We start from the raw sequence: 22,782 nt of genomic DNA on the forward strand, positions 1-22,782 counted from the left end.
CACTGTGGCAGAAGCATGCACAGGCCCTGGGGACCACAGGGTGCAAGACATGTAATCCATTAGTGGGGAACGTGCCAGGAAGCCTGAGAAATCAAGGCTACGAGAACATTCCAGGGGCAATTGCGGTTCAGCAGTAGGGTTCTAGCCTTCCATGAAGGAGACCCAGGTTCAATTCCAGGCTAATATTAGTACCTCATGTGCGGCCACCAGCTGTCTGTCGATGGAGGCTCGTGCGTTGCTCTGATGCTGGACGGCTTTCAGCAGAGATTCCAGGCTGAGACAGACTGGGAAGAAAGGCCCTGTAATCAACCTGCTTCCGATGAATCAATCAGCCAGTGAAAACCCTATGGATCATAACGGCCTGCTCCACTACCAATCATGGGGATGGCACAGGACCACGTAGCATGTTGTTCCATTGTGCAGGGGGTAACTGTGAGTGGGGGGCCAACTCAACAGCAGCTAACAAGAACAACATTGCAAACATTATGCTGAGTGAAATAGGTCGGTCACTAAAGAGCCGATATTGTACGATCCCCCTTACGTGAAATATCCAGAATAGGCAAATGTGTAGAGACAAAGTTTTTTGATTTTCCAGGGGTGGGACAGAGAGGGCAAAGAGGTCACTGCTTAGGGGGCACTGAGCTTCTGGTAAGGGTGATGGAAAAAACTGGCAATGGTTGCGCACCGTGAAGAACGTAATTAATATCACTGAATTGTACACGTAAAAAATGTTGAAATAGCAAGGGTTTTGTTATATATTTTTTCACCACAATTTAAAAAAAAAAAAGTCAAGGCTAAGGTGATACCGGAAGGATAAGAGGACCTGGGCAGGTAAGACAGGCTGTGCGTTTTTTAGTGGCAGGAATAACATGGCAGGGAATTGACAGTATCCTTTAGTGGGACAGAAGGGGAGAGAGAGAGTAGGGAAGAAGGCTTTGGAGACTGGGGATGCCTGAAATGAGGCCCAGGGCCTAAAAGGACTTTGGACTCCATCCTAAGAGCTACAGGAAGCCACTGAAGGATTTTAATAACCCTTAGGAGCCCTGGTGGCACAGTGGTTAAGAGCTATGGCTGCTAACCAAAAAGGTCGGCAGTTTGAATCCAGCAGCTGCTTCTTGGAAACCGTATGGGGCAGTTCTCTATCCTATAGGGTCATTATGAGCCTGAATCGACTCAATGGCCACAGGTTTTGGTGATCCATGGACGTACGGTGTCCCAGCCATTTTTATGCCTCTGGGCTTCTTTGGGAGTGTATGTTTCCCACTGAAAGTATTTGCTGCCCTTCAGTGGGAACTTGTGTAATGGTGAAAGGCAAAATAAACGTTCATTGAAGCAAAACACCTGGAGTATGAAATTGACTTGCAAGTAAGGTAGTGCAACCAGGAAGTGTGATTGGGTAAAAATTTTGCCTCTTTTGCCTTTTGTGCCCCTAGATAGGCCTTGTAAGCATATTTATGGTTTCCTTTGTGATAGTTTGGAAACAGTGGTGGGCTTGATTTTGGGTTTTTTGTGTCATATTTGGAAAACCAGAAGTTCCCCATATAACCTAACGGAAGGCACCCCACCATACTTTCAGCAACCAAGGTTCATTGGGACAGACAGTCACCCATGAATTGGGAGGTGTGAGAACACAAAGTTCAGTGGTAACCACGTAGTCCCAGATAATATTTCTCAAAATCCATATTATCAACCAGAAATTTAAACACACCCGTGATTCAGCATACTTCCATTAATGAAAACACCTAAAAAAAAAAAAAAAAAAACAACCCGGTGCCGTCGAGTCAATTCCAACTCATAGCGACCCTATAAGACAGTGTGGAACTGCCCTATAGAGTTTCCAAGGAGCACCTGGCAGATTTGAACTGCCAACCCTTTGGTTAGCAGCCGTAGCACTTAACCACTATGCACAGGGTTTCCAGTGAAAACACAGAGTATCCAAAAAAAATTCAAAGGGGAAAATGATAGGATCACCAAAGTTTTATTAAGTGGAGAGTAATTTACATTTTAGAGAGCTCACTCAGGCTGCTGAGTGGAGAATGGGTTAGAGGGGGAGCCTGGAGCCGGGGAGACTACAGAGCTAGCAGGGCACCAGTGTAGGGTAGGTGAGAGAGGATAGTAGCCTGATGAAGGGTAAGGCTTGGGCAGAAGTAGGGGAGAGGGTGGGAGGGATGATATGGGGGGTGCTAAAGTTCAAAGGAAAGGGGCTGGGATTACCCTCACTGCTTGGAGTCCCAGCCAGGAGTGTTGAGAAAATAAGGAAGTGAGACTCTGCTGGAGGTGGGGAGGGAGGGTGAGCTGGTGGGAGGGGGCTTGGAAGGTGTTTGGATTGGGGCCACCGGGAGTGGAGAACAAAGATGGGTTAGAGTTAGAATCAGCTGGACTTGGTGATTGCTTGGCTGTAGAAGAACCCTGTGTGCCCAGCTTTGCCATGTGGAGCCTGCATTTTCCTGGAAGACAGATAGATAGAAGACCACATGGAACCACCACCAACCCCCGCCCCCCCGCCCCCCCCACATCAACCACCAGTTGTTGTTGATTTGGACTCGTGGCCCCCCCATATGTGTCAGAGAAGGACTGTGCTCCACAGGGTTTTCAATGGTTGATGTTTCGGAAGAAGATCATCAGGCCTTTCTTCCGAGGCACCTCTGGGTAGACTTGAACCTCCAACCACCAACTTGAACCTCAGCACCACCCAGGGACTCCAGGCACTCCACTTAATCCAGGAGGTCTTCCTGGAGGAGTATATAAAGTGGAGCACCCACTCAGTAGACAAACTCCTAGAAATTGACCAGGGAAGGTACAAAGCTGGGGCAGAGAGGAAGCTGGACAGGTGATGACCCAAGTGCAATCCTCTGGAGTTGAGTTCAACACTCTCATTTTACAGAAAAGGAAACTGAGGCCAGAGAGGGGACCTATACTACCCAAGACCATACGGAAAACAGGGACCAAGTACTGGGGATCAGAGCCTGCCTCTCCCATTTTCCAGTCGGTCGCTAAGTGTCAGAATCCACTTGACAGCAATGGGTTTGGTTTTTTAGTTTACCCTTCCCCTCCTCTACCTGACTAAAGTAGAGGTGTCAGGTAAAAGATGAACAGGAAAGAGAAAACCAAGGGGCAGGGCTGAGAGAGGCCCCATGTTCCTGGCGCTCCCAAGGGCTGCCTTGGGGCTTGGGCAGCCAGCATGAAGCAGGGCTGCAGGTAGCAGTCCAGGTATCCTTGACAACTTGTCCTCCAGTGGGAGAAGCCAAACTCAGCTCCCTGATTCATCCCTGTCCCCCAACCTGTCCTTCTGGGTTTCAGGGAGAGATGGACTTGACAGAGCACCCCCCCACCACACCCCATCCCCCCCTCCACCCAGGGCTTCCACACCACTGGGAGAGCAGGGTGGCCCAGCCTCCTGAAAGCTCCTAGGCTCCAGCTCCATCTCCTTCTCTGGGGCTTTTCCCAGGCTGCCGCCCCCCCCACCCACGCACTCTGCCCAAGGCGCCAGCCCCATAGCCCATCATTAACCAGCTCCATGTGGGGAGCTGAGGGGAGGGGCACCAGCCAAGAGGAAAACATCGGCAGTTTCTGTGACCCCAAATGAGGGGCGGAGGCGTCTGGGCTCGGACAGTAGCAATTAGCCCCTGACTGTGGGATCATGGGATGTTATCACTTCTGCCCGGCAAGGAGAATGCGGAGGGGGCCCAAGGCCCCAGGACAACTGGCACTGTCCCAGCAAGCAATGAATCCAGAGAGAGGTCCCAGGGCCCATCTCCCATCAGCTCAAGACCACACTGCAGGAGGCAGGGGATGCTTCGAGGCTGGCCTAACATTGGATCTGGTCCAGGGCGTGCTCCAGCGCAAACTCATCCCTCAGGCCGTCTTCCTGGGAGCGCTGGGACAGGCCTGGGTCAGCTGGTGCTTCTCGTCTCACTGAGCCCCCGGCCTTGGTCACTCTGGACCCCATCCTGAGTGTGGAAGGGAGTCTGGAGATAGAGAAGACACAACCTTGGCACTCGGGGAGCCCCTGGACTAATGGGGAGACATGCCTGGGGCATAGACATGAGACAGGACAAGTTCAAAGGACTTTAGCGAGAACCGCGCCTGTGTGGGTTCTGGTTGGTGGGGTGCTTAGGTCCAGGTGACACCACTTAGCAAAACCTTTCCACAGCGGGGGACCCTAGCAAGGGGATTCCCTCCTGATCTCACCCTCTTCCTCCCAGGTGGATCTGGCCTTGGCACCAGAAAGTGAGGAGCCAGCCAGCCCTGGGAGTTGCCACGGGGAAGTGGCTGTGCCTGGAGGGGGGGCTCTAACCTTTCAGTCACTACGCTGAGTCAGCAGAGTTTCGGCTAGAGGCCCCCCAGGGGATGAGTCATTCCCACTTACCACTTAGCCGGTTTCTCACCGGACGTCCTGCTCCTTTCTGCCAGTTCCTGGGAGGTTTGGGGCACATCCCTGGAAAGCCCTAGAGATGGATCCCAGAGGATGTTGGTTTCGGAGAGGCCCTTGTTGGGGAGCCCAGTGCCCCTTCCCCCCCACCCATGCACACACTTCCTGATGTGGTTCCACTTTATTCCCGACCAGCCCTGCCACTGCAGCCCCCAGCCCGAGGACACCCAGGCAGGGTGTGAGGAAAGAGGGAAGGAGCAAGGGCTGGCACAGCCAGGACAGAGGAAAAGGTGGTCCACACCACATAGGCAGGCCACCCTGGAGCTCGGAGGGTGGTCAGTGCCTGGGGTCATCCCTGGGATGAAGGAACCCCCTGCCAGAAATCCCTGGAGCCCCTTCACCTCACTTGGGTGCACCCTTTCACCCACCCACACGTGCCCAGTCCCACCCAGCCTGCTTGTCTGGGGAGAGAGGGGTCTGAGGTTTAGAGGGGCAGGAAGAGAAAATGCTCCGGGTAGGTCTGAGGGGAGCAGCATGTCCCCCACACTCTGCCACACCCCACTGCGTGGGAACCTGTGGCACTGGCTGGCGGATTAGCTCGATGGTGGGCAGGGCAGGTGGGCAGGGCCTTGGGAGCAGGTTTGTCTGCCACAACTGAAGAGCCTTTGTGTTTTGTTGCTGAGTTGGGCTTTTGCAGGTCCATGACGTCTCGGGGGGCTGGCCTGACGCCTGTCTTGCTGGCTCAGCACTTCTGGGAACCCAGGCAGCCTGAACCACCCAACCCAAGCACATGTAGGGAAACTGAGGCACTTGAGCACAGGGTCTAGGGCCCTGGGTCCTAGACCCTGGAGCTCAGAGGGTGGTCAGGGAGAATATAGGCAGTTCCTGAGGTCAGGAAAAGAGCCTCATTCTCTTCATACCCCTGGGATGCAAGAACCCCCTACCCAGGGCTCAGGTTCCCATGGGTGCCTCCACCCTTCACTCTCCCACCACTCTGGCCCCTTCCTGCTCATACTTAGCAGCCTCCTGTAGGCGCCCCCTCACCTGGGCTTCCAAAGGTCCCTGTTTCTGACCCACCACCTGGCACCTAGCCACTCTCCCCCAGAGACAGACAGACTGGGGACAGCAACACTGAGCTGCAGTCACTGGGCTTGACTGGGGCCAATTCATGACCCCCAGCCGCTTGACCCACCCACATGCTGAGCCCAAGTGCACTGCGCCAAGCCCAGTGCAGGATGGCCTGTGGGAGTGGGGCCACAGTATAGTAACTGGTATTCATGCCATTTCTCAAAAGGGACAATGGGCACTGAGAGATTACATTCGAGGGACCCACCCAGCACAAGGCCCTGGGGAGTTAGATGGAGAGCCCGATTCTGTTTATGAGGTAGGCGAGAGGAGCCCAAGGCTGGGTGCAGCTGGTCTGTGTCCCTGGGCAAGTGATGCCCATGCTCTGGACCCTGGTCTCCTCCTCTGCAAAATGATGGATTGTCTGGTCCATTGGGCTCCAATGTGCTCCCATTTTAGTGGTCCCAGGTCCCACATCTGGGACAGCCTTTGCTTCCCATGTCCGAGGGGCCTGGGGGAGGAGAGACGGTGCCTTCTGTGGACCAACCCTAGCTGCCTGGGGAGTCGGCAGGGCGCTCTGCAAGCCTTGAACCCTGCCAGCATTGGGTGTGACAAGGTAACCCCACAACAAGGCCAAGCCTGCTCTATTCCACTCCCACAGGGGACTTGCAATCTGTTACGGGCAGTACAGCATGTCCAGCTGGAAATAGACACGACACACAGGCCAGGAAATAGAAGGCCAGAGGTTACTGTGAGATGCTGTTTGAGGCTGGGGTATCAAAAGTATCAGCTGAGTAGGAAGGGATGAGAGTCAGCAAGGGCTTCCTGGAAGAGGGGGACATAGGAACTCCCAGTACCTGCTAAAAACAACAACAACAAAAAATCAGTTGCTGTCACGTCGTTTGTGACTCATGGCGACCCCATGTGTATCGGAGTAGAACTGTGCTCCATAGGGTTTTCAATGACTGATTTTTTTCAAAAGTAGATCTCCAGGCCTTTCTTCCAAGGAGCTTTTGGGTGGACTTGAACCTCCAACCTTTCAGTTAGCAGCCGAGCCCGAAACCATTGGCACTACCCAGGGACCCCTAGTACATGGTAGGTGCTCAATAAATACTTGCTGAATGAAGTTCCAAGAAGGGAAGCCCACTCTTTCTTAGATAAAAGGTGATGATGATGATAGCAACTAACATTTATGGAGCATTTAACTGGTGTTAAATGCTGTTCTCTCAAGTTTCACATGTATTTACTCATTTAGTCCTCAGAAATTTTATGGGCTAGGTATACCTATGCCCATCTTACAGGTGTACAAACTGAGGCACAGAAGGGTTAAGTCATTAGCTACTGAGGGCAGAGGTGGAATGCAAAGCCACACTGTCTGACTCTAAAAACCCCACTATGCTTTGTGAAGGGGATGGTGATCGCACAGCCCTTAGAGGGTAAGAGGAGCTCAAGCAATGCGGGGGAGGCACAAATGTCAGTCTTGGGGTTATCGGGGCAGAAGTGGTGGATGGAGATGGACTGTGTAGAGGAGCTGTGTAGTCTGAGGGGCCTCCTCCCCTGCTGCCCACCCTGGAGCAGACCTCTCTCAATCCTGGTCCTTTTCCTAGACCTTCCAGATAAAGGCTTACAAGAGGGGGCACACTCCACCCCTTCCTACACCAGGGAGGGCCCTGTTCCTGGGTTCTTCCCCCGACCCAGCCCCTTCTGAAAGCCTTTCAATCTACCCTCCAAAGAACTAGGGACATTCTCCCCATTCTGCATCCAGACCAGGCCCAGGCCTGGGTTCCAGGACCCTAGGCCTGGAAGTGGGGACAGAGTGGGTCTTCAGGCCTTGCCAGTCTTCCCAGACCCTCCCAAGCTCCAGAACTCTGGGATCCCCACTCTCAAGGACCCCAAGTCCCATACTCCAAGAGCTCCCTATGCCCACCCCCAGGCCCACCTCCCCTGGCCCTGCTAACACAGTCAGCCATGGGCAGAGGGAAACAGCAGGAGTGAGTCCAGGCCTACTGCTTACAGGTCCTCCCAGCTGTCTGCTCTGCCCATCACTGGGGCAAAAGGCTAGGAGCCAGGGGCCGCCCACTTTTTGCAAAGTGAGGGAAGACATGAGCCGCTTTCCTCACTGCCGCCGTGGGGTCACTTCTGGGAGGGCATGAGGCTAGGAGCCAGGGGCCACCCACTTTTTGCAAAGTGAGGGGGGACACCAGCCACTTTCCTCACTGCCGCCGTGGGGTCGCTTCTGGGAGGGCATGAGGAGGTCACCCTGGAGAGAGAGCAGCCTCAACCTTAAAGCAGACACGGGTGGCTGACCGGCTGAGGACTGGTAGATGGGAGGGGCCTTTGGGGTGCCTCAGTCCTTGCAGCTGGGAAAAGCACCCCTCCCCCGCCGCCCCACACCAGGCTGCTCTCAGCAATCTCCCCTCCTGGCACTGATGCTCTGAGGGTGAGGTCGCTGGTGAAGATGCAGCAAATGGGTTATCAGTCTGTGAGCCAGATGATGAGCCCTGCCTGTCCCCATACCTGCCAGGGCATAAGGGAAGGAGATGGGGTCCCAGTGGGCCTGGTGGGCCATGTCCTGCCATAGGCCCACCGTGCCTGGCACCAACCCCAAATGGCTCCTGGGAACCCACACCCTTCCCCCACCCCACTCTCACCTGTGGCCCAAGCCCTCCCAACTGGCTTTTCCTGTTTTGGCTTTGTGTGTCGAAAGTTCCCCAATTATACCCACATTATCTCAGCCCCGGGCAGCCTCCAGCAGGTTTGCAGAGGGGCAGAGAGCACCCGTTTATCCTGCTAGGGGGGACCTAGGGTTAGCTGTTCACCACTGGCCAGTCACCAAGAGTGCTGGGCTGTCTGGCCCACTGACCTCACCATGGGATTGTATCTGGGGTGGGGCACAGCTGGGCTGCAGTCAGGAACTTGGACAGTTAGAGCAGAAGTGCCCAGTGAGACCGGGATGTCCAGCCTGCTCATTTGAGAGAGAAGGAGAATGGGACTCAGAAAGGGGAAGCGACTGGCCAGAGTCCCTTCCTTGGTGTTGGGCAAGCTAAAGTGGAGCCAGTCTAGAAACCAGCTCTCGTGACTGCCAGGGGGGGCTTCTTCCCAGCCAGCTGCACCCTGCACGTGGAGATGTCAGATGGAGCCCTGGCCAGCTTGTGTGGATGTGAACAGGTGTAGATAAGGCGGAGCATTGGGGACAGGTGGAAAGCTTTCAGAGTATAGCCAGGGACTGGCTCAGTGGGGCAAAGATATATTTATTCAGCAAGCATTGAGTTCCTACTGCGTGCTGGGCACAGCGACTACCAGTGACCAGAACAGACCAGGCCTGTGCCTTCCTGGGGGACTCACTGACCCCGGGCTTTGAAGTCCTCTGAGCAGCCTGCCCTGCTACCAGACTGCCATCACTTAGAGAAGGCGAGTGTGAGCCCAAGTCCCATTCTAATACCAGGCTCCCTTTGGGGGCCATTTAGGCCACTCTCTTGCCTCGAGGTCAGTACAGGGCCTGGCATTATTGATATGATTGATGGTGCTCAACAAACTGGGAGGGTGAAGTAAGGATGCAAGGACATGCATTGTCCAAATGCGTGGCCAAGGACACAGCTTGCGGGAAGCTCCCAGAGCTCTGGGGTGAGCTCGCCAGGACAGAGCTGGAAGACTGTGCTGGAAGGCAGAGCCTACTGCCAGGGTGGCTGCCTCAAGTTAGGGAGCTGAGCTAAGTTCAGGAAGCTCAGGCCCTTGGGAGCTCAAACAAAAGACCTTCTAGATGGAATAAGACAGCTGATGGGGAGACTGGAGGGAATTCATTCATTCATTCACTCAGTGCCACTGACCACTTCCTCCTTCTTGCAAATACTCTCTTGGCTTTTCCATTGCAATTTGTCTGGCAGCAAATATTTACTGAACGCCTATTGTGTGCCAGATGTGCTGGGCACTGAGGCTCCAGAGAAGGAAAAAACACAGACCCTGCACTGGTGGGGAAGTCAGACCTGTAAACAACCACATCCAAGGCAGAAAAGAGCCAGAATAGAGGTGGCGGGGTGGGAGGTAAAAGAGACGGCTGGAAGGGTTGGGGAAGCTTCCCGAAGGAGGTGCGACTAAGTGGGATATCCGCAGATGGAGAAGGAGCCTACTAGGCTCAGAGTACAGAAAGAACCCAGAAGTGCTGCCCCAACAGGCTCTGTGCTCCTTAGGGGCCCGGACTGAGTTATTCATTGATCTGACCCAGGTACCTAGAATAGGACCTGGAATACAGTTACTCAGAAAGTGGTGTTTAAATAAATGGGAAGAGCGGTGGAGGGAGGAAGGAAACACAGGAATATGAGATGCTCTGGGGATAGGCTGACATGGTTGGAAAACAGGGTGTATGGGGAGATGTGGACAAAAAGGCAGGGCCCAGATGGGCGAGAGTTAAGGCATTTAGACTTGATTGTGAAGGCTGGTGGGGAGTCAGCAAAGGCCAAGCCTTGTGCAGCACCTTCTTCTCCCTGCCTGGCTGGGTAAGAGGGTCCAAGCCCATGCACCTCCCGGGGGTCACAGGAATATAGTGGGAATGGCCATAATAACTGTCACCGTGGGCCTGTCCCCCACCCAGAGCTTTCTGCCTCCTGACGTACTTTCTTATCCATTAGGCCTTTTGGTTCCCCCAGCAGCCTGGTGAGGCAGAGAGGACTGCTTATCTCCCCCATTTATCAGATGAGGGCACTGAGGCCCAGAGAGGTAAAGCAGGCCCCAAACCCCAGGCTGGCTCTACTTGAAAAGCACCCGTACTCATTCCAAACGAGGCTGTGGGTATGTGTTTGCTGACATGGAGAAACATTTATAACATAGCACCAACGAGGAAGCAGCTTATGAAACAGTGTACATAGTACGATTATGATTTTGTGGAAAAAAAAAAAAACTAGATGGTTATATGTTTTCATTATTAGTTGCCATGAGTCAGCTCCAGCTCACGGCAACTTTACGTACAACAGAGTAAATCGTTGCCCATTCCTGCACCATCTCCACGGTCACTGGTATTCTTGACTTCTTTGTTGCAGCTGTTGTGTAGTGCCTTCCAACCTAGGCGGCTCAGCTTCCAGCACCGTATCAGACAACACGGCTTTCGTTGGTTGATTTTCAGAAGCAGATCGCCAGGCCTTTCTTCCTAGTTTGTCTTAGCCCAGAAGCTCTGCTGACACCTGTTCACCACGGTGACCCTGCTGGTATTTGAAATACCAGTGGCAGGGCTTCCAGCATCATAGAAACATACAGGCTGCTGACAACCTGACAGATGAGTGGAGGGATGATTGTATAGAGTGAGCAAAAAAAGGGAAGAGCCTACAAGATTATTAGTGCTATTTCAGAGTGGTGGGATCATGGGTTGTTGTCATTTCCTCTCAATATTTTTCATTATTGCCCAGAGTGTCTACATTTTTTACAACAGGCAATTACTATTTTTATAAGGAGAATAAAAAGAATAATGACTGCTGTAAAAGAAAAGAGCACAGGAAGCTGGGGATGGGGACTATACCTGTGCTGACCGTCCCCTCCTGTCTGCCCATCCAGGTGCACACACCCAGGTGGTCCAGGTGAACGACTCCATGTACGGCTTCATTGGCACCGACGTGGTCCTGCACTGCAGCTTTGCCAACCCACTGCCCAGTGTGAAGATCACCCAGGTCACATGGCAGAAGGCCACTAATGGCTCCAAGCAGAACGTGGCCATCTACAATCCAGCCTTGGGTATCTCCGTGCTGCCTCCCTACCAAAAACGTGTGCAATTCCTGCAGCCCTCTTTCACTGATGGTACCATCCGCCTCTCCCGCCTGGAGCTGGAGGACGAGGGTGTCTACATCTGCGAGTTTGCCACCTTCCCGAAGGGCAATCGTGAGAGCCAGCTCAATCTCACTGTCATGGGTAAGCTGGCCTGAACCCCTTAGGATGGACCCTTGGGCCAGCAGCCCACGTGAGAGTCCACTGTGTTCTCTAGCAATGGGGGGCTTGGCCATTTCAGCGTGTGCCTTGCTGGCCCCAAACATTCTCCTTAGGTAGGCATGGTTCCATAGTTCCAGGCATGGTGCTTCCAGTCCCTTCTAGTCACAGCTCACCAGGAGTTGGGGTCTGGACAAAGCAGAGGATCAGTATTCAGGTTGGAGCCCTCCATGCATGGGGCACTTTGTGGGTAGCCAGGAAGCAGGCAGAGGCATCAGACACCAATGTAAGGAAAGGAGCCACAGCAAACGATGGCGTGAGCACGCCAAGAAGACCTGTTTGACAAAAGGGGATACAAATAGTAGAGCTGGAAGGACAGGTTAGACATGAAGAATTCCCTGTGAGAATTTCTGGGAAGAAGCTTTGGTGAAGCACAGCTGAGAGACAGGGTTGGCCAAGGTGGCCTAGAGGGCAGTAGAGCTGGTCCCATGGCTCTGTCTGGTTCCCCACAGCCAAACCCACCAACTGGATCGAGGGCACCCAGGCAATGCTTCGAGCCAAGAAGGGGCAAGAGCACAAGGTCCTGGTGGCCACCTGCACCTCGGCCAATGGGAAGCCTCCCAGTGTGGTGACCTGGGAAACGCGGCTAAAGGGCGAGGCTGAGTACCAGGAGATCCGGAACCCCAACGGCACAGTGACTGTCATCAGCCGTTACCGCCTGGTGCCCAGCCGGGAAGCCCACCAGCAGTCGCTGGCCTGCATTGTCAACTACCACATGGACCGCTTCAGGGAGAGCCTCACCCTCAACGTGCAGTGTGAGCGGGCAAGAAGCCAGCTGGGCGGGTCCCTGGGGGGGTGCCCCCATCCTTTCCCACCATGTGTCTTTCTTCCCTCCACCCACCCTGTCATTCCTCCCCTCCTCCTTTGCATTCCTCTCCTGCGGCTCTCTCCTCCCTTCCTTCTCTACCCCTATTGCCCACCTTACACTCTTCTTCCCTGAAATGCCCCTATGCTCTTCCCGGGTCTCCTCCCTTTCCTCATTCTTTCTCTCCTCCTTTCTTGTTCTCACTTCTGCTCTGAGCTTCCCTTCCCTCCCCCTCCCTCTCACTCTTCCTGATTGTTTCCACGTCCCTGCTTCCTTCCATCTGTTCCTCCTCAGAGTCCCCCTCCCTCTAAGCCCTGTTCTCCTGTCCTCACCCTCTTCAAACATCCTCATCCCTTGCCCCACAGATGAGCCTGAGGTGACCATTGAGGGGTTTGATGGGAACTGGTACCTGCAGCGGATGGATGTGAAGCTCACGTGCAGAGCAGATGCCAACCCCCCAGCCACTGAGTACCACTGGACCACGTGAGTGCCACACAGGTCACAGTGAGACCCAGCCACCCACCTCAGGAGCCCTTGGCAGGGTCTGGGTGCATGTGAGACCCCCTACCCACACCCCCGTGTCTGACATAGCAGGGTCGGTGGGTGCCAGAGGGGGTTCCCTCGTGATCTGCCACTCTTCCTCTCCCTAATAAAGAATTGTATCCATTCCGTTTGGTGATTCAGCCTGAGTCACTCCCACCCCAGCCCCCAGTATTTATTTTTATCGAGGTGTCCCCAGGGAAGCTGGCTTTCTGGAACATCCCAGATCTCTCTTTGTTCCTATTCTCTTCAGCACCCCCAGATTCTCGGGGAGGGGGAAGCAGTCAGCCCAGATATATGCGCTCATGGAGTGTTCTCCCCACCTCCCATCAGCCCACCCTTGGATTCATGTCTCTGAGCCTGGCCCTCAGAGAGTCCTGTCTCCCCTCCAGCCAGCTCTGATGGCCTGGGCCAAGTTCTCCCCAGAGAAGAGTCGGGGGAACATATAGGGGGAAACCAGGAAGAAGGTCGACATGGTGGCCAGAAAGTGGCTGCCTAGGATGCATCTACACTCTTTTTCGAGGAAGTAGAGGGCACTAGCCCACCCTGCCTATTATTTTCTACTTCCCGGACCCAATCTGCTTCCAAGGATGCAATGGGCAGGGCCTGCTTGCCAACTTCAGCGCTGTGGACCGAGGGCCTGCTCATTGAGCAGTGTAATAGCTTTGCGGCACTGGGGAGCGGGAGGAAGGAAGAAGGTGCCCTGTCCTAAGGAAACTCCCAGGACGCTCCCCATGTGAAAAAGTCTGCAATAGCCCCAGCGAGAATCCAGATAGTGAGGTGGAACACAACCGTTACTAAACACAGTCTGTTGCCCAAGTACCTTGTTAAAATACAGATTCCCAGGCCTTGGCTCGAAGGTTCTGATTCAGTAGCTCTGTCGTTGGGACCCAGGCATCTGCATCGTTAACCAGCTACTCAGAAGATTCTTATGCATTTAGCCCAGCACCAGTCCAAGGGCCAACAACCAGGACCCTGAGTGGCAGAAAGAACACTGAGCCAGGAGTCCAGTGATCTGGCGAAAGCTCCAGTTCTGCCACTTGCTAGCTGTGTGTCCTGGGCCTTGAATCTCAGCTTCCTCATCTGTTAAGTGGGACCAGTCCCTACCTGTCCTGCCTACATTTCAGTGTTATAATGACCACATGTGAAAACACCAAATAATATGAAACTACCACATGGAAGGGATTATTATATTTGTTATTGCTTTTCCTCCTTCCAAAAAGACCCTACTTATTACCTCAGCAAGGGCTGGTGGGCTTGTAGCCAAGTAGGGGACACAAGGGAGGTTTCCTAGGGCTGGAGAGGATGGAGATTCCCCTGAGGGAGGTGGGCACACTGATCCTGGGAGCCACACCCAGGTAGAAGGGCCAAGGCAATAACCCTGTGCCGTGTCCCCCGGTCCCTGCAGGCTGAATGGTTCTCTCCCCAAGGGCGTGGAGGCCCAGAACAGAACCCTCTTCTTCAGGGGTCCCATCAACTATAGCCTGGCAGGGACCTACATCTGCGAGGCCACCAACCCCATTGGCACACGCTCGGGCCAGGTGGAGGTCAATATCACAGGTAGGAAGCTGCACCCTTCCCTGTCTCTTCCCACCCACTGGTTCCTCCGCTGCCTGGGCCCCTACCTTTGGGTAGTGTTGTTGCAGGAAGTTTATTTCTTCTCTTTCTGCTTCTCTGTTTCTCCCTTGAGTGCTGGCCATTGGCAGGCCTTGGCGTTGCTTTTCTCTTTTCTCCATTTAAGGCTCTGTGTGTTTAAGGCATGGGCAAGACAGTCAGGGCGCCCCCCAGTCAGAAGGAGGGGAGGAAGTCATTGCTGTGTGTGGCAGTGCTGTTCGGGGGGTGGAGCCTAGCCATGATCTGTCAACAGAAAGCACCACCTGAGGGTGGCTTGGCATGTGTGGGTTTGCATGGGGAGTCCCTTCTCTCTAAGCTCTGCACTTGGGGTTCAGGAACCCTGCATGGGCCAGATGGTGAGGCTTACCTGAAGCAGGGATGCTGGGGGGAAAGCAAGGACAGAGCCCAAAGTCATGGTGCCTGAACTGCTGTTTTCCCAGCATCTTTCTCCCTGTCAGCACAGACGAGCAATTTCCATCACCTGATTTCAAGGCATAGGGAGAACGAGGGCTGGGATATCCCGGGAAGAGACTTCACGAGGCATGTGAAAGGAGTGTGGGCTTCCGTGTCAGACACAGGTGACCCTGCACAAGCCCCCTTCTGCACCGTGGGCATGACATGACCTGTCTTGAAGGGTTGTTGTCAAAATTATACAGAATATAGGTCACATACCTAGCACATACCTGCCTGTCAGTGAATGGCTGGTGCTCTGTTATTAGGATCATGACCTCTATCATTATCATTACTACTAATGGCAGGATCAAAACAGACCAATAGAGGGGTAACTGCGACCACAACTTCACAACCAGAAGAGAGAATGACTTGAACATGGTCACACGGAGTGACATGCAGAGTGAAAAAGGGACCGAAAGAGCCTCCGAGAACAGGAAGTGCCATCGTGGTGCTGAGGACAGGAAGGAACATCGGAGGGTCCCTGTAATGCACAAGGGCTGACCTCAGGGAGGTGTTGGTCGGGCTCAAGGGTACAAGAACTTGGGTGGTGGTTACCAGGCTCCAACCGCAGGGCTTGGGCAAGCCTGGGGGATTCGTTAGCACTGAGACTGTCTTGTTTGTGAGTACATTCAAGGCATAGCTACAGAAAGAGCAGCCCAAAGCTGTCCAGGGGCTGCGCCTACCTGTCCTCAGGGCCACTCTGTCACCTGTCTCGCCTGGGGGGAGTCACTTGCTGCTTTATTTGCCTCCCTGCCCTTGGCTCTGGGACTATTTAAGGGAGTGGAAGTGTCAGGCTTGGGGCCTGGATAAAACTGAGCAGCCCCTCCCCCGGGCTGGGGTTTGGGGGTTCTCACAGGTTGGCAAGCGGTTGTTAGGGGGTAGAATCGCACACTTCTCCCTTCCTGAAGGAAGTTTGAGTGAAACTCAAGCAAGAGCCTCACAGGGGCCTGAGCTCTGACACTGGGGTCAGGAGGCAGATGCGGGTGAGGAGGGCAGGGCGGGGCAGTTGTCCTATTAGGAGAAGTCATAAGAGAGTCTGATCGCCCCACAGGGAGGCAGTGTCACAACACAGCCGGCATAGACTTGGCCTGAGTGTGTGCACAAATTGGTTTGTCTAGCTGTGTGGCCTTGAGCAGGCCCTTCACCTCTCTGAGCCTCAGCTTCCTAACCCGTAATCTGAAGATAATTATACTTATCTCAGGCTTCTTGTGATCGTGCAAGAACATATGTACACGAAATACCTATTCACTGCTTAGCACGTAGTGAGCCCTCCCGCTGCACGGTGATACCATCCCCCTAATGGTGGACAGGAAACCCTGGTGTCATAGTGGTTAAGAGCTATGGCTGCTAACCAAAAGGTCAGCAGTTCGAATCCACCAGGCATTCCTTGGAAGCCCTATGGGGTTTGGTTTGGTTTTTTTTTAAAGGTGGACCACCAACACCAGCACACATCCCCCTCTGTCACTGACGCTCTCTAGGGAACTACCGATGGGAAATCAGGGAGGAGACCTAGAAACCCAAGAGCAACTTTCTCCTGTTCATCCGACTCCCAGCATGAGAGGATGGGCATAGGCCCTGCCAGGTTTATGGGGCTGTCATGCTGCCCAGAGGCAGGGCTGGGGCAGGAGAGCCAGGATCTCCCTTCCCCAAAGATCAGGAGGATACAGGACAGCGGTGAGTGCAGGGCAGCTCATCAGGGAGTCACACCAGATCCAGGAGGGAGAAAGGGAAGGGGGCACTTCCCCAGCTCAGGTGACAGAGAACAGAAGGAGGAAGAGAAGCCAGCTGTGGGGAGGGCTGTCTCCTCGCAGGCACTGCTGTAGTGGCACACTCGGCAGTGCCTGTGGTCAGGGCCAGGTGGTAGGATGTGCCGTGGTGCCTGCAGCCGACATCACGATAGTGGTGCGAGCAGGAGAGCAGATGGCCCAGGGGCCGCCGAGGGCCCACGCTGGGAAAGGGGTAAAAATCCCCTCCTGGGCTCCTTGAAGGCAGGGGTGGGATGGGGTGGTAATCAAAGACACACATACTCTGGGTGGTTAGAAGCGCCTTTTAATGGGGTGACTTTGTTGACAGCCTAGGTAGGGAGGAGCCAAAGAAGCCTAGCTTTCACTGACTCATTGATGGGCCCAGAGTTGTTAGCTGCCCTCCCAAGGGAGGGTCTCCCAGCCCCCTCAGGAGGACTCAGCCAGCTGAGTTCTCCTCAGGGCTGTTTGTTCTGTGCTTACAGGCAATTTCTGAGCAGCAGCCAAGCTCATAAGCCTTCATCCCACGTGGGCTAGTGCCCGCCACATTCTCTGGGGGGGGCCCACCCCATGGGGCATGGCCATGTCCTGAGCTCCAAGCCCCCTTCATCCGCAGGGAATGCATGAGCGAGAAGGATAAGTGGAAATTTAATTTTTCATTCTGGCCATCCATTCGGGTAATAGGTTTGCCCTGGGCGTATTCGAGGAGGGAAATGAAGAGCAACCAGGGCAGAGGCAGAGATGGGGTGCAGCAGGCCCTCACATAAGAAACAAACAGCTGAGCGGGGCAGTGTGCAGAGCCAACCACTCCAGTGCACAGACGCACTTTGGCTCCGACTTCTCCAGGCCCCTGGGCTCGCTCCAAAGCACCATACAGATGGTACAGGTGGACACCAGGGCCGAGTTCTCAGCCTCCTGAGCCAGCACGAACACCGGGCAGGGTGGGGGCAGCAGGCTTTGCTCTGGCTGAGAGGATCCAGGCCAGCTTTAGAGGAGGAGGCACTTGAGTTCTTCCCACAAAGATGAGTGAGGGGGCAAAGATGGAAGGTTGGGGTTCCCAGGCAGGGAACCACATGGAAGGAAGATGGCTAGAGCCGAGTGGGCAGCCATATAAGGAGCGTAGCATTTGTTCTGTGGGCAAAGGAGAGCCTCTAAAGGGTTTTTAGCAAAGAAGAGCAATCGTGAGGCTGTGTGGGTAAAAAGGGCCCAACCAGACACTGAGAGACCATCCCGGGCTGTCACAGCAAGTGATCCAGGCCCAGGCTGTGGGGACAAGAGGAGAGGGGAGACAAACCCCATGGAATTCAGGTTTATATTTCCAAGGTGCCCAGGGCTCTCCAAAAAAACCATTTCAACAGTCTTGATACTGAGAAGTAGTTTGGCCCAGGTCACAAAACAAACCAGTGGAGCTTCTTTCTTGTGCAGGGTGGGGGAAGTCACGAAAAGAGGGATACCCAGGGGTTGGCCTTGACCAGACTAAAGAGGCCAAATGAGGCAGCATCTATGTCTGGGACTGAGGGTGTCAAGAGAAGTGCATCCAGGCCTCCCTGGCTAGGACCCAGCCTCCCACCACCCGCAGGCCCCACAGAAGCAGGGCCGGGAGGCACTGGGACGTAGGGTGTCTGACCTGTTGCCCATTTCCCAGTGAAGCCTCAGGACCCGTCTGTTCTCACTGGAGGGAAGGTGACAGGATCTGTTGTGGTGGGCCTTTCAAGGACAGCATCCCTCTGGAAGAGATATGTTAGCCTGAGAGTGTGCGTGCCTCTAAGCGTGTAAACAGGACCAAGTGTGCAAACAGGAGCCTGCAGCTGTGCTGTGGGTGAGTGTGCCCTTCTAACAGGCAAATGAGAGTGTGGTGAGTCCAAAAGCACAGCTGCAGCTGTGCCTCAGGGAGGATTCTGTTCTCCCCCAGCCTGAGGAGGCCCTGCCCTCCCCCGATGGTCTGACGCCAAGCACAGCTGCTGCAGCTGCAGAACAGCCAAGGAGAGGGCTTCCAGGGTTTGACCTCATGCCTTCCCACTGTCTCCATCGCCTAGCCACACTGCACACTGGGAGGTGTAGTTCTCACAGCTCCCAGCCTGATCCTTGGATGCCTGAGCATTTCCTGCTTGAGGGAAGCGCCAGGGATTGGTTTTGGAAGCAAGCTCAAACGTTCTCTTGACCCCAAAGCTGCCGTTCCTAGGTCGAGACTTTACACCCTAACCCTTCAACTCCACCTCAGATCCTTGCAAAGCCCTGCACCAGCCCACCAACCTCCATCAGAGAGCCAAGATCCCAAGGAATACAGAGCCCCCTCTGCCCCATGGCCCTGACCAGCCTGGAATCCCAGAGGGGAGGCTGCAACTCTTCAGAGACAGGAGCCAGGCTGGGCTCCTGCCAGCAGTGCCAAGGACCCCACTACCCAGCTCTTCTCCCAGCTGCGGCTCTGAGGCTCCACTCCTGGCACAGAGACAGGAACTACTGGCTGAATGTGACAGCTAGTGGGGTGGAGGGGTAAGGGAGAATGCTCCATCCCACACCAACAGCCCCCTCTGTCTGTGAATAAATCAGGCCCCCATACCTACTTTCTTTCAAGCCTACACTTAGCATCCTTACTCCGAAGTCTACAAGGCCAGAAGGTCATCTTAGTCATTCTTCTGCCTCTCAACAGGCCTGCCTTTAAAGTACCCAAAACATACCAGGGTTCCCTTTGGTCCTGAAAGATCCCCAGGGAAGAGTGAACGTCCTTAGGACTTTTTAAAAAGTTAAACAGCAGGGCCCGGAGTGAAAGAGACGCGGTATAATCTGGCCTCAAGCCCCCGCTCTAGTCCTGCAATCACCAGCTCCAGGGAAATGGGGTTGTTCTTGGTTTCACCTATGTGTTCCATTTATTGAGTGTCTCCTGAATACTTGTTCTGCATAGAACAGGGCTCCCCTCTAAGACACAGCCTTGTCTTTATAGAATTTGTTCTTTTATCCAACAAATAGTTCTTGAATTCCTGCCATGTGCCAGGCAACCTAGGTGCTTGGAATACAACAAGGAACAAAACAAAGTTCCTGTCCTTTTGTAGCTTACATTTTAGCACAGGGGGGCAGACAAACAATAGATAAAGTATGTTTTAAAAATCATGCAGTAATTTTAAAGGTAATAAGTGCTATGGAGAAGAGAAGAGCAGGGTAAGGGGGGTGTCACCAGCTGCCATTTTAAACAGGGTAGTCAGGGAAAGTCTCCATGACATTTGAGTCAAATCCTGAAGGAAGTGAGGGAGTGAGACAGGGGACACCTGGGGAACCATCTACAGGGGGAGGGGCAGCCAGTGCAAAGGCCCTGAGGTGGAAGTGTGCTTGGAGTGGAGGGAGCCAGGAGAAAAGCAGGAGATGAGGTCAGAGGTGGGGACAGGGGCAATAGGTCATGGAGTATATTTTAAGCTCTACAGATGTGGGCTTTTACTCTGAGTGAAACAGGGAGAGCCATTGGAGGGCTCTGAGCAGAGATGCGATGTGATGTGACTTATATTTTAACAGGATCTCTTTGTATTGAAAACAGGCTATAGAAGAAAAGAGGGGAACCAGGGAAGCCAGTTAGGCTGATTTGTAATAATTCAGATGATGGTAGCTTGGACCAGGGTGGTAGTAATGGAGATGGGTTCTAGATTCGTTTTGAACTAAAATGTACAGGGTAGTTTGGAACACAAGCCATATGGGTGAAACAGGTAATAAACTCTACCATGCTGTTATTGGTGGCATCCAAAATACTCATTCCAGTCATAGGACAGCATTAATTTTCATTTGGTCTCTGCTGCCACAAAAAGCACAAAAGTAAATATAGTGGGACTTCTATTGTACACAACTACAACACAGTGAATTGAGTCCATCCGAAATGGTCATGAGGCTGCCACTTCTAAACCCCTCTCATCATTCCTGTGGAAGGCAAGAACTTTCACCTGCCCCCATTTGAAAATGGGCAGAAGGGGCAAAGCCAATCATGGTAGATCCTAGTTTGCATTTGTGGTTTTTTTTTTTATTCTTATCACAGGCTTTGCTGTAATACATCAGTATATGATTGATGGAATAGTATTGACAGTTGCTTAAACCATTAAGAGGTGCAGACCATTAGTATGAAAACAAAATCTAAAAAGATACGTGTGAGCTGGAGGCTGTGTGAAGAAGGGACTGAAGAATTGGCATAGGCAAGGGGCAAGAGGAAAGGCATTCTTGGCAAGGTGAAGAGCGTGAGCAAAGGCAATAAGGAATGAACTTCGATAGCAGGGAAAGCGAGCTGGCCGAGCTCAAGTTCAAGTTGTCTGATGGGAAGCTTTGAAAGCCATACTGGCCTGGTCCAACAGGCAGTGAGGAGTCATTGATGGTCAAAGGCAGTAGCAGTGTCTACATAGTGAAAATTAACCTGGTCACTGTAAATGGGATGACTAAGGGGGGGAGCAGGGTCAGAGGCCAAATGAAGGTGGGAGATTCAGGAATCTATTACAACTGTGAAACTAGGCATAAAGCAATGAGATATTGAATATGAAGAGTTAGCAAAACTTAGCAGATTTTGACCCAGAAGATGAAGAAGGAAGAGTTAAACGAGAGTCTGAGTTGGAAGACTGAGTTGGTGTCAGTCACTGGTGGAAACAGGGGAGCTGTGGTGTTGAACGGGAAGGTTTAGAGAGAAGATAGTGAAGCAGGTCAGAACAGATGGGTTTTGAGGTGGTGGTGAGAATTCCAAATGAGGATGAGCTAGAGAAGAGCTTTTCAGAGTACCCCTGAATATTTGTCATGTAAGGTGGTCCTGGAGACAGGACAGGGAGTGGGGCTCATGCTCAAAGCAGTTGGGAGACTGCATCTTGCATGTCCCTTTCACAGGTTCAGTGTGCATGAGCTGACTAAGGGCTCTGAGGCTGTGTTGAAACCAACAGTTCCCAAATGTACTTGACCCTAACATTTTTGTTGATCCTCTGAACCAATGGCTTGAGGTTCCATAGGCCACAATTTGGGAAATGCTCTCCATGAGGCCTTTAGACATAAAGTCCCAGATTTGGGTAAGAATCCAAACCTGAGATGCTTTGGAGACTCGGTGATAAAGGTAGCTCATGAAACTGAGACCAGATCTGTCACTAAGAAAGACAGCCTAGGGTAAAGGCTGAAAGCCTAGAGACAGGGCCCCTAATGAGGCAACTAGAGCACCAAGCAAGCCCAGCAATGTGTCCAGAGACAACACTGAGATGAAAGCCAACGACCAAGAAATCCTTGTCTTGGATGGCAGGGGAAACATTTCAGAAAAGAAAGGCTGGTTCCCTCCACCTGGCCACCTTTGTTGTCCTTTTGGCCTCTCCAAGTCCTTGCCATCCTTCAAGGCTTGGCTTCACTCACCTCTCCTCCCAGAAGCCTTTTCCAACTCCAGATCACAGTGTTCTTCCTCTTCACTGCTATGGCACTTCACTGCCCATTCCCTTGATGTTTGCACGATGATTTGTCTTTAAGAGTGGCATTTGGGTCCTCAGGCTATGATTGGCATAATATGCTCAGTACATGTTTGCTGATTGGATGGATGGATGAAGGCAGGTGTAAAGAGGAGAGATGATTCAGATTTGAAGCAAGAACTGAAGAGGGGGCAGGCAGGGTAAAAGTGCAGAAGAGGCTAGGTTCCTGCCAGCTGCCTCTGGAACAACCCTTGAGAAGGCGGCTCCCACCCCATGGGGAGCAGGTGTGCAGCCCTATTACAGACGGTAAACAGATGGGGACCTGATGAGCCAGGAGAGACTTGAGGTTCCAAGGAGCCGATTCAGGACTCAGTGACCTGCACTGAGGACACATGGATGACAACTGGGGAGCCGAGTCTTCAGTGGTTGTGTTTCTCTCTTGCCAACTCCTGCATGTGGAGAGGCCAGGCACAGAGTATCTGGGTGGTCCCAACTCAGCCTTGTGACCTTGGACAAATTGGGCCCCAGGGTTTTAGAGGCATTAGCACTTCCAGCCTGAACTCCAGGGAGGCCTTTCCTCTTCTCTTCTAGAATCTCTACCCAGCCCCTGCCTGCTGCAGATGAGGCACACACACAGACACACACAGAGACAGACAGACAGACACACACACACACACACACACACACGCTGGCTCCACCGCTGGGAGGAGGGATGGGCTCCTAGGAGGAGCTGGATTCTGGTGGAGTGAGTGATGCTGAGACAGGAATGAGCTGGCGGGAACAGGCTCCTAGGGGCCGGAACATATGCCCCAACTAACCCTTTTA

General features: G+C 53.3%; 1 protein-coding gene across 1 annotated transcript in view; it reads left to right on the top strand.

Moving 5' to 3' along the window:
- The window catches only part of NECTIN1 (nectin cell adhesion molecule 1), a 79,827-nt gene that overhangs the window by 51,406 nt on the left and 5,639 nt on the right, over positions 1-22,782 (top strand). The window contains exons 2-5 of the mRNA XM_064268943.1: positions 10,979-11,329; positions 11,857-12,159; positions 12,575-12,692; positions 14,158-14,309. Of these exons, the coding sequence (XP_064125013.1) occupies positions 10,979-11,329; positions 11,857-12,159; positions 12,575-12,692; positions 14,158-14,309 (924 nt within the window). The remainder of the gene's footprint in view (positions 1-10,978; positions 11,330-11,856; positions 12,160-12,574; positions 12,693-14,157; positions 14,310-22,782) is intronic.

Source organism: Loxodonta africana, chromosome 15, assembly GCF_030014295.1.
Source record: "Loxodonta africana isolate mLoxAfr1 chromosome 15, mLoxAfr1.hap2, whole genome shotgun sequence".
NCBI lineage: Eukaryota > Metazoa > Chordata > Mammalia > Proboscidea > Elephantidae > Loxodonta > Loxodonta africana.